Source organism: Poecilia formosa, unplaced genomic scaffold (assembly GCF_000485575.1).
Source record: "Poecilia formosa unplaced genomic scaffold, Poecilia_formosa-5.1.2 Scaffold57, whole genome shotgun sequence".
Lineage (NCBI taxonomy): Eukaryota > Metazoa > Chordata > Actinopteri > Cyprinodontiformes > Poeciliidae > Poecilia > Poecilia formosa.
In genome coordinates this window covers 990845-1002754 of record NW_006799996.1, presented here as the reverse complement: position 1 = coordinate 1002754, position 11910 = coordinate 990845, and the positions used below count along the sequence as shown (strand labels likewise).

The 11910-nt window shown below is 41.8% G+C and overlaps 1 protein-coding gene across 2 annotated transcripts in view; it reads left to right on the top strand.

The window, feature by feature from the left end:
* Positions 1-6882: 6882 nt before the first annotated feature.
* The window catches only part of nol4la (nucleolar protein 4-like a), a 40666-nt gene continuing 35638 nt past the window's right edge, over positions 6883-11910 (top strand). The window contains exon 1 of one of the 2 annotated variants that reach the window (XM_007553566.2): positions 6883-7475. In XM_007553566.2, coding sequence (XP_007553628.1) covers positions 7134-7475 — 342 coding nt within the window. In that variant the 5' untranslated portion in view covers positions 6883-7133. The remainder of the gene's footprint in view (positions 7476-11910) is intronic. The other variant, XM_007553567.2, reaches the window with a different exon arrangement.

Genomic DNA, 11910 nt, shown 5'->3' with positions numbered 1-11910 from the left:
ATATAATACCGCCCCTTAGAGCTCTATGGCAAGATTAGTCTGTCTGTAATTCACCACAGTTCTCTTTTAGAGAAAAGTGGCTCCATGCATTTTTTTGCACTATTACTATAATAGAATCAAAAGGGACTTGTATCCATCTGGACAGGTCATTAGTTAATCAGAACGTCAATAAAGACAGAGCAAAAACATTTAAACTTGTACTCACCGACCCTGTTTAGTCCGCTTTCATCAAACTCTAGTTTGTTTGTTTGGGGAGAAACAAACTCTGATACGGACCAAAACAGTGATGTCTGCTGCGGTTTGAATGCATATTTGGATGCAAGCGGATCGGAGACGCTCCAAAAGCAGGAAGCGGATTATAGCGCAGGGCATTCTGGGTAAATACAATCAAAACAAGCGCTAGCGGTAGAAATGGGTTGCTGTCTTTTACCGACGAAAAATGAGAAATCGTGCCGCCAAAATCTGACGCTACACCATTTTTGTTTACATTTTGTGAAGAAGGAAGTTGCGCTGGTCTTCCTCAGAGGTTTTTGTGTCGTTTCCTTTGATCGTTCTTGGTGCAGCGCCCCCAGAGGCGAGGAGGGGAACAGGTTTTTCTAAGGGATTTGATTCGTTCGACACTGAAAATGTAACAATTTTGCACTTTTGGTCGCCAAATGACTCAAGTATACCGGATTATCAAGTGTGAAAACACCCTTAGTCGATTAAGGAAACTGGAAAACTCAATTATGAACCGGAAGAACTTGCAAGGTAAAGGCCCAAGGACCCTTCTTACCTCCAATCCACCGCTGGTTCAGCACATCTGCCATCCTCCGTTCATATTATTCTTCTGGCAAAACTAGATCAGGTTTTATCAGGACCGGAGACAAAGCCCAAACCTTCACCTTTACAAGCTACATGAAACCAGCATGATTCACAACCAAAACATTTTCAGTTTGTGGCCTTCTTCAGGGTTATCAATTCAGGAATTACTGTTTTTGGGGTTTGATTTCCTCCCAGAATTCAAAAGTTGAGTTCGGTGGTGATAGACACCAAATTGCCTGTAAATGTGTTTCCTTGTTTGATTTCTTTTAAGTATCTCTGTGTGAAAGATTGACTGAAAATGTTCAGGGTGTTTTGGAAACAGGCTAATTTTACAGAGACGACTCAGAAAGATCCACTTTATCCAGATGAGTGTGCTTGTGCACATTTGTGCTTGTTTGTTTGGAGCACAGGATTAGATTCTTTCATGTGGGGTCTCTCAGTGTGAGACAGTCTCGACTGTGGCCCTCCAGGACAGAAGTAGTTCACCTCATGGGGATCGGAGAGCGCGCAGCGGGAGATTGTGGGCATAATTACGGCATCTTTGGCTCATTAGGAGCGAGGAGGCATGACCCCTTCTGTCCACAGGACTGACAGCTGAGGAGCACCGATGGTGGCAACAATCTCTGCTTTAAAGCTGCATTTTGTAACTTTTTTTTAAAAAGAAAAAAAACTTGTTTTTATATATTTGTTAAATATATCACCATGTCATAACAGCTTGTTGCAAGACTGATAATATGTGAAAAGCTCAAGCTTGTCCACCTCCTCCCTGAGCTGCTATGAAATGCACCAAAAACAACCAATCAGAGCCAGGAGGAGGGGCTTAGCGCTGTCAATCAACTGTGTGAACACATCGGTCAATGTGCTAATGGCGGAGAAACAACTTACCATTACAGGAAAACCATCTGCTGTCATCAACCATTTATCATCTGCCATGCTAACTAGCGTTAGCATTTTTTGTGAATTTTTTTGGTGAATTTTATCTCAATACAATTCATATTTTATTGACATAAAATCTTTATTCACATATGAAGATGTCAGCAAGGAAAACATGTTGCTGTTTAACTTGTATTATGGTTATTTTCATCAATGTAATTCACTTCAAGATGTGTACTTTTAGCTTTAGCCTGTTTTGCTTGTAAAATACTGTGGCATTTTTGTGACCAAACTAAAGGGTTAGAAATCTCTTCACTGCAGTTTGATAAACTAGGGGGCCCCTAACAGCATCACAAAGCTAGACACGGCCCTGCATTCTACCTCCATAACTCTGTTAATCATCAGTGATGTTTGTTAGTTCAGTGGTTTTTGTGTCGCAATCCAATAACCAGATCTGTAGTTCATAACATTCACATGGATCAGTTATTTGACACAAATAATCAAACTGCGTTTTGAAGCAGTTTGATTTACCCAGACTTCATTTAGTCTGGATAACATCAACCCAACGGTACCATGTTAACCCAAACCGGGTCAATAAACCTTAGTGTGTAACCACCATGTGTTACTTATAGCTTAGCTTCATGTTTTTGGGTCACATTAAAAAAACAGGAACTTCAGCAGAGTCTCTCAGATTCTAAATCTGTGATAATTTTTCACATTAGACAGACTGAAACAAACATCTACATCTGCAAACTAACAGATACAGATAGCATAAATAAACTGGAGACGTAAAACCTCTCTTTAAAAAGTAACTGATTAATTTAAATTCATTAAAGCAACAAAGGAATCTGAATGTCTCCTAACGTGTTTGTACTTTCTGAGGCAGAACAACCAACTTGGAGATTTATCACAATTTCAGCTTTTTTACGACAGAAAATGATCAGTCTAAAGAGAGATTGTTTACTACAGACCTGATAACTTCACTGCCTTTACTTACAACCTTGTAATATTTCAAATCTCACACAAATGGCCTCTCTGATGTAAAACACAAAGTTATGTTCTTAAGCTTTACAGTTGTGGGACTCTGTATTATGAAATTCGCAGCTATCTTGACCTCAAAATTCCTCAAAAAGTTGCGACAAGGAAGTTCTTGCAACACTTTTTGGGGAAGTAGTCCTTTGAGAAGGAGAATCTGTGTCCTGCACTGCAAAACATAAAATCTTACCAAGCATTTTGGTTGTTATGAACACTAGTTTCTAGTGTTAATATCTTAGTACACTTGAAATAAGACAACCAACCAATTTACAGGTAACTTATCAGCAAGATACAGGAACTTGCTTTAAGTCAACAATTGTTTGATAATGTTATATAAGTACTAGTTATAAGTTATATACCTTGAAATTGAACCTCTGTCTCTTTAAACCTTCCTGCTCTTTCTGAAACTCCATCACAACATTGGATGTTTTTACTGGCATTACGCTAAGAAGTAGCTCATATAGTGAGATCCACAGATGTGCACTTCCAACAGGTATTTGCTAATTGCTGCTGGCTAGTCTGAAGGATTTCTCTGTGGCAGAAACTTAGAAACTGCAGCTCTGAGGAGGAGCTGTGCCTCGAAGGTGGAGCTAGGTCCACCCAGTTGTTTTGCCCAGATGAATGGTTGTCATGGAGATTAAAAGATTTCTCAAATATGCATGAAAAAAATCAAGGCATGTTTTTGATGAGGGAATGACATTATAACATGATGTAAAGCTGAAAAAAGTTGATTTTGCAAAAGGCTGCTGCTCTAAAACAAGCTGCTCCATCTCACTGAAAAGTTTCTTGTCAGCTAGTTTTGTTTTATTTGAAAGGGTAAGAAGATATTTGCACTAGAAGCTAGGCCAAAAATACTCTGTAAGATTTTGTGTCTTTATAGTGTTCTTTCATGTGAAGCAAGAAATCTTGAATATTTGGGTCTTAAAGCTACTCTTTTGAGATTAAAGCAGGTGCAGAAATGCATCTTGGGGAGTCTGTAGTTCAGCTTGCGTGCAGGCCAGTCCTGAGTGAAGAGACAACATGGAACCAAATGATGAAATCAAATGAAATAGCACGGAAAGGCCTTCGTTCTTCACTCCTCTCCCTTCCGCGTGTAATCCGTCTGCCGGACAGACACAGAAACAGGTTGGAGCTCGGTGCTTCTTGCAGCTGACGCCGTGGAGAGCGACTGATCACCCAGTCGAGGTGGGGCTTCTTGGCCCAGCGCGCGGCCGTCTGAGTCAGGATGGAGCGATGAGGATGGGGCATCCCACTCACCCTCTGCACGGCCGGAGACACTGCTGCTCTGCTGTCATGGAAACAGCAGCAGTCACCACCACCAGCATGGGCCCATAATGCTCACAGACACACACACACACACACACACACACACACACACACACACACACACACACACACACACACACACACACACACACAGGGAGCAAAATGAGATATTCTAAGTGTGCTGCTTCTTCCTCAAACATCTGCACACATTGAAGCAAAAGCAAAACACCTCAGCGGGCTGCTGAAGCCTTTAAGATGAGAGACAAACAGAAAATACACGACAACGCTCTGCGTTCGTCTTTCTGACTGGGACACAGGCTCCACAGGTGATAATTCACCACTCAGACATGCTGGTTTTTATTCATAAATCAGAGTGTAAACTCCTCATGAGGAACAACACTGATTTATAACAACTGTCCCATACAGAGTCTTTCAGAAATATTTGAAATCTTAAACATTTTATTGTTTATCAGGTAATTTATAGGGATTTAATGTGACAGACCAACACAAATGTGTAGAATTAAAGAACGGATAGAAAATGAAAATGGTTTTCAAAACTGTATCCAATAAAAGTGAGACATGGTGGTGGCAGACTCATGCTAAGGGATGCTTTTCTTCAGTTTTAGGAGCAGGGAGTCTTAATCAGAGTTGATAGGAAGATAGTTGGGCAATAAAACCAGTTAGTTAAGATTTCAGACTCCAAACGTTCAGTCAGTTTTATACTGGAGTGATTTAGATTAGAAAAAAATATTAATGTGGCTGAATGGCCCAGTCAAAGTCCAGAATTAACTTAAATTGAGAATCTTGCTCAATTTAAAAACAGAAATGCACAAACCGGGGCGTATTTACGAGGATTTGGGGCCCTGGGCTGGAGCCAGTTTTGGTGCCCAGTCAACTACAGAAAAATGTTCTGCTAATGCAAATTACATTGCATTTGTAGTCATAAATATCAGCAGGTATGAACTGATGCATGGCAGGTTTAATATGGCTCCCAGTCAACAGCTCCATGTTGCTTCCATAGAAATCAACTTCATCACTGAAGTTATAAGTATTCAGAAAAAAGGGGCAGTATGATGTAGCGCCATTTTATAACACATTAAAATAACTATTTATCAAACATAACATAAAAGAAATCAGATTTTTCTGTTTGCCGGCTTTTAATTGACCCTCTGTCTCTTTAAAATCCTCCTACTCTTCCTGACACTCCGCTCCAGCAATCATCTCAACATTTCTCCACTCAGCTGTTTACAGCCGTTCTTAGGCGCTTCAGACTGAGAAATAGTTCATCTGATGAGCTCAGCAGATGCGAAAATCCACCAGGTGTTTGCTAATTGCTGCTGCCGCTAGTCTGGAGGAGCTGTGTGGAAAAGGCTGTCAGGGGAGATTAAAGGATTTCTAAAACATGCATGAAAGAATCAAGGCAAAACTCCAGGTATGTTTATGATTACAACATGATGTAAAGCTTAAAAAAGTTGATTTTACATAATACTGCCCCTTTAAGGCAATTCATCAGATGTTGGCCTATGACTTTTACGTGAAGTACAAGGTTTGCAAAACATGCAAGAAATAAAACAAAAAGTCTTTGAGGTCCCCAAAATTGGGAGTCCTGGGATGGTGACCCAGGAAACCATTTAAAGTCTGGCCCAGTTCATAAACGATCTCATCCTATCAGAGTTAATGCAAACCACCAAAGTAAATTGTGCACTTTACCTTCAACAACAGTACTTTAATGCTCAGGTCCGATTTTTTGTGAAATCCTATTTTGTATCAATGACGTTCAGGTCGGATGACCTGAACGTCATTGATACTGTTTCGTCATTGATACTGTTTCTGTCTGACCTGGCCAGACAGAAACAGGTCACATTGGAAAAGACCAGATAAGTATCAGATTTAGAACCACATATCCAGGTGGGCTGGGTCGCATGTGTAAAAAGCTCACCTGTGTTTTTCAGATTGTCATGAAAAGACCAGATACAGGACAAAAAACTGGATTTGGTTCCGCTCAGGCTGCAGAGTGAACATAGACTGAACCCATACCCGCGGCCGGGCCAGCAGGAAATGTCCCGGTGCTCCCGATGGCCGGTCCGCTGCTTATCTCCATGCGGTCTAACGGATTTGTTCTGGGAGGAAGAACTGGCAACCGTAATTCATCTCTGCGTGTGCAGGGCTGATATAACCCAGCAGAAGGTGGCTAAATTAAAACTATGCATAATTTTCAGAGTTGGTCGATCACATAAAACCCTGTGAAAATACATTAAGTTGGAGGTTGTAATATGTCAAAATGTGTATAAAGTTACCGCGGTGTGAATGTTACCATGACTTCTGCCACACTTTCATAAATGAGTGTTTTTCACCGGATGATTTCTCCCACCTGCCCCAGTCTCGAAATCGGACATTTTCCTCCGCGCCTACATAACGCTGCCTTTTCCTGCAAATTAGCCAATAGTAGAGGTCTGCGTGTGCTTTCCTGCGTGTTAGCGGGGATCCGCCAGCAGCGCAGCGCAGCGCAGATCCCATTCAAACAGGTGTGAGGAGCAGAGACGGTCCCAGGTGGCGCATGTTGGTCGGATACGTGGCTGCAGCCTGGAGCCCGCAGGAGCAACGGCGTGAGCATCTTCGGCGCTTTTCTGAGGGCTGAGCAAGCCGCATCCGAAAATAGTGTTGGCTGTTAGAAAGTAGGTCGATAGGAACTGAAAGCGACGGTTGTTTCCACGCTTTTGTCTCTGTTCTTTGTTGTTTAGCGAGAGGACTGTGGTCTCTTTTTTTTCTTCTTCTTCACAGCCCACCCTTGTGTGTGGAGCCTTTTTACGCACAGGTGGGAGAAACCCGCTCTGCGTGTAGGACAGCCCCCCCTCCTCTTCTCTCTCTGCTCCTCAGCGGATGATATGAGGAAGTGACATTTTTTTTTAACCGCTGCGGTTCGGGACAGCTCGGCTCCTCTGCAAACAGGTGTTCCGCTTCTCCGGGTCACTTTTCACCACGAAGCGTCCCAGAACCTGAAGGGAGGCTTCTGGGTTCGGGACAGCCGCGGGTTTTGGGGGGGCGGGGGGGAGTAAAAAAGCCAGAAGAAGTCAGCTCTTTATTAGCCTGGGCTGCCTGGTCGGGCTCAGACGGAGAGAGAGAGAGAGGAAAGAGAGAGAGGAGAGAGGGGAGCGATGGCAACGAAAAAGGCGTGCGTGGATGCGCCCAAGAGGAGCCGGAGTCCGGTCGTGCTGGAGGCTGAGATGTTCCGAGAATTTCAGGACTGGTGTCTCCGAACTTACGGGGACTCCGGCAAGACAAAGACCGTCACCCGGCGAAAATACAACAAAATCATGCAGACACTGTTGCAGAACGACGAGCCGGACGGGGTGTACGTGGACAACAGCCACATCAACGCCAAATTCAAATTTTGGGTGAAGTCCAAAGGCTTCCAGGTCGGAACCAACGTTCTGGGGGAGCACAACAAGAAGGGAGCGCCGGGGAAGCCCGTCCTTTACGTCCCGGTCAAGTCAACGGTAAACTGTATTTTTTTTTTTTCGTGTGCATGTTTGCGTTGCATGTGTGTGTGTATGTATGTGTGTTTGTGTGTGTGTGTGTGTGTGTGTGTGTGTGTGTGTGTGTGTGCGTGTGTGCGTGTGTGTGTGTGTGTGTCTCGCGAGCTGGCGCGCTGTAAGTAGTTGTCATGATGCGGGCTGCGCCCACGCACCCTATAAAGGGGAATAAAAACGACAACTTGTGATGCTTTTGTGGTCCTGATGAATCGCCACTTTGTCCATATCCCAACCAGAACAGCCCAGCACACTCTCCACTCTCATCCCTTGCTGCCATAGCAACGCCGGTGCCTCCTGGCGATGGCAATTGCAAAAAAAGAAAAAGAAAAAAAAAAAAAGAAAGAAAAAGGTAGGCCATCGTGAGCGCCAGCGAGGTTGAAGTCCTGTCAGCAGCAGGCTTCAGAGAGGGAGATAATTGATTATTTAATTATAAATGTTTATTTCTGCTGATGTCTCGTGCAGCCCGGTGTGGTGCGCGCGCACGTGGATGCAGCGGCATGTCGGTGGGTCTGCCAGGGTCCACTCCAAGTGTCTACACGGGCTGTAACGCCACTTTATGGACTGTGAACATTTCGCTTTAAACGTCTGGCTTTCAGCCGGTGACGCGCTGTCCCGTCCAAACCCGCAGCTCGTGCTTTTTATTTTTATTCATCTGCTAAATAAAAAACGACGATGTGATCCAAAAACTGTCACGCATGAGACGTTTTTTTAAATTATTTTTTTAGAGGATGTGATGCTGTGTAGAGCGCTGCGTTGTCACCCCGCTCCTCATTGTCCTGGGCAGGATGCGGCTCGGCTCGGCAACTCGTTGCTCTGGCAACACCTGTGTGCAACCCAGGACAGCCTGCCGCTGCCGCATTTTGTTATCTGGGCCACATTCCGACATCATGAAACGCGTCCCGTCATGTTTTTTATTAAAGGTTTCTTGCGCGTAAATTGGTGACCACGTGAATGGAGAGCGGGGATGGGGGGGAACAAAAGGCTCCGCTCGGGACTGAGAGCGACCCACGCCCACAGTTGGTGCTCAGACTTGGTGATAGGTGGCGATGCTCCTGTCGGGTCACATCCGTCCCGCTGTGCGGCTGCGCGGAGCGTGAAGGGTTAAATCGCAAGAAAGATAAACATGTTCTTGACAGACTGTCAGCCGGTGGTTTGGGGTGAAAGGGGGGCCGCCGCCGTGCCATCCGACACACAACCACCATTTTAAATATGGGCGCCTTCGGGGATCCAGCCATCGTTTTGTGTTAACAAACCGGACCGGATACTGGCCCGGATTAGAGACGGAGCCGTTTGATTCGAGCTCGGTGGCGCTGATCCCCTCCACAGGTGTTTTACCTGTGTGAATGGACGATTGAGATTTGGGCCAACCGCCTTCGCAAAACTCCTCTAATCTCTGCAGGATATTGTGTTTCCCTGTGGGCAGGTGTGCAGGTGCAGATGGCGCCTCAAACGTGCTGTTGATTAGCTTTTTGTTGTTTTGTTTTTATCTTTCCTGATCTAAAATCCTGCCTGACATATGCACATAAACCAGAAACCAATCACATTGATTTTATGTATATATATAATAAATGTGTCTTTTGACATTTGTCCACATTTTGTCACGTTTAAAATCACAAACTTGAACGGATTTTATCCCGATTTTTAGTAGTTAACCGACACAAAGTAGTTGTAAAGTAAAACAGAAAAGATTCGGGATTTTATTTTAAGGTATTTCATTCTTTTTTAGATATAACAAAAAAGATTTGGACAAATCAGTTCACACTCATTTTTATTTTGTGCCAAATCAAGATGATGAATGTTCTTAAAGAGTCGAATGTATTGATAAAACCTTTTAGTAAAAATATTATTACATAGCTGCATTTTGATAAGTGCTTCTTACAATTAAATAATATTAAAAATCTTTTCACACTGATCAGGATTTCACGATTGTTTCTGTGATTTTTTGTTATTTTAAAATTGCATATTTTGTGGTGCTATAATTTAGAAATATATCAAAGGGGTTTAGCAATATTAGTGCATATGTGACTTATGTGACTTTGTGTTACTGGCCATATCGATCAGTGATCGATAATTTGAAAACAATGAAGTCTGAGTCAAAAGTAAGAAATACTGCCACCTACAGGTGGGAGTTGGAGTCACTTAAACCAAATGTTTTTGACGATTTTTGCGGGAAATTTGCGATAAACTCACAGGTATAACAGCGCGAAGAATGCGGGAATCTGTTGATGTTGCTTGAATTTCGTGATCACAAAAAACTACATTTATATCGAATTGATTGATTGTAATTTGACGTCTGGAGAGCAGATCATCCGGGCCTTGAGTTGTGTTCTAGGGATTTAATATATTTTTTAAACTAAAAGCTCAGTCAGATTCGTTTTTTAGTTTTGAGACTTTGACTGGACCATTTAACTCATTATATCTATTGATCAAAGTCATTTCATAACTTCTGAACAGATTTTCTTCCAGTATTGATTTGTAATTCGCTCCGTCCATCTTCCCATCAATTATAATCAGCTTCCCTGTCCCTGCTGAAGAAAAGCCTCCCCACAGTACGATGCTGCCACCAGTATGCGCTGTATGGGCAAGATGCTTTACTAGATCATAGGCCAAAAAGGTCCAGTTGAGCCTCATTTAGGGAACTTATACTGTTTATTGTTGTACCAAAAACTAAATTTAGTGTCTTGGATGTTTACTTTTACTATCTTTTCCACTGCTGGTCACATCAGAAGAGAAATAGATGCCAGTATTTTTAAAAATATGATTAAATGCAGTTATTATGTGCTGTTTGTTCTCTGCACCTGTTGCCAAAAAGTTTGTATCATTATCAGAATTATATTTTGAAAAAATAGTGATATACTCTTAAGGTCATATTGTCTCTTTGCTGACCTTAGGAAATCTTCCGGATTACCAGAAATCCCAGATTAGTAGATTATAGCATAGACTAGTATATTATTAATGTAGGACTAATATTTGTCATTCTGACAGATTCTGAAGTTACACTTGGAGCTCACAAAGCATGATGCTGCCACCACCGTTGAGATCACTTTTGGTTTCATCTGACCAAATTACCGTCCTCAAAATATTTGTTGTGTGATTTGATAAATATGACCAAAACAAAACTTGTCGTTGTAACAAGACAAAATGTGAGAAAGTTGCAGAAACATCTTTGAAGGTACTTCTTCTAGAACACTGATAATACTTTAACTGTCCTAAATCGTAACTTAACATAAATGTTCTGTTTTTTTCTTCCAACAGAAGAGCTGCTAGGGTCAGATATGAATGTTTACACGAGAGAAAATCTTGTAATCTGTCGTCTTTAGAACAAAACTGGCCCGATTAGAGGCAGAAGAAAGCCAGAAATCAGCTTGGCAAAGTCTGATCAGCTCATCTCTGATGAAAATAGATCATAAAATCACGATAAAGGCGTTAAAACTGAGCACAAAATCAATACAAAGTAATACATAAGGTAAGAAGAAAGAAAAAAAATCTACATTTAATTTAAATACTTGGTATACAAGCTAATTAATTAAAGTAACAAACTAAACAAAATGGTTTCTAAATGGTGAAACTCTCACAGGAAACAAGTCCGAATTCTTGCCAGAAATTAGGTAAATAATTACTCAAAATGAGGTAAAATTAAGAACAAATAAAGTTAATTACTAAACTGCTCAAAGCCAAACTCTTAATAAAGTCTGGCTGATATTTAAGATGTAAGATTTAAATATCTGTTAGTTTTCCTTTAAAATCTGCAGCAGGTATCTTTTATGAAAACTACACATCTGTATTTTGACAAATATAAAAAATATATATTTATAAAATAAATATTTTTATATATTTATTTATATCTTGACAGTATAATATGAGACAGATAATCTGTGAAAAGATTGACTTCCTCCACCTCCCCCCTGACCTATGATTGAAATTAACGCTTTGAACAAAATCAACCAATCAGAGCCAGGGGGAGGGTCTTAGTGCTGTCAATCAGTCATGTAGTCAGTGTGCTAATGGTGGAAAAACAACTTACAGTGACAGAAAAACCATTTATCCGCCATCATTAGTGGCTATGCTAACTAGTGTTAGCAAGGGATGATTGACAGCACTAAGCCCCTCCTCCTGGCTCTGATTGGTTGTTTCTAGTTAGCACTGGGAGAAAGCAGAGGAGCTTGATTTTTTCAGAGATTATTTGTCTCATACCATCCTGTCATACCATAGTGACAGTTTAAGCAAATATATATAAAATGAAACATTACAAAAGTTACTGCAGCTTTGAAGCCTGGTTGACCACAGCAGAGCAGAGTTATTGTTGCTGGGTCAAACTGTATCGGGGCTGAGAAAAACTCAGTCCTCTCAAAATAAAACGTATTCTGCTGTTTACTGAGAGCAGCGCACATGTTTTGCA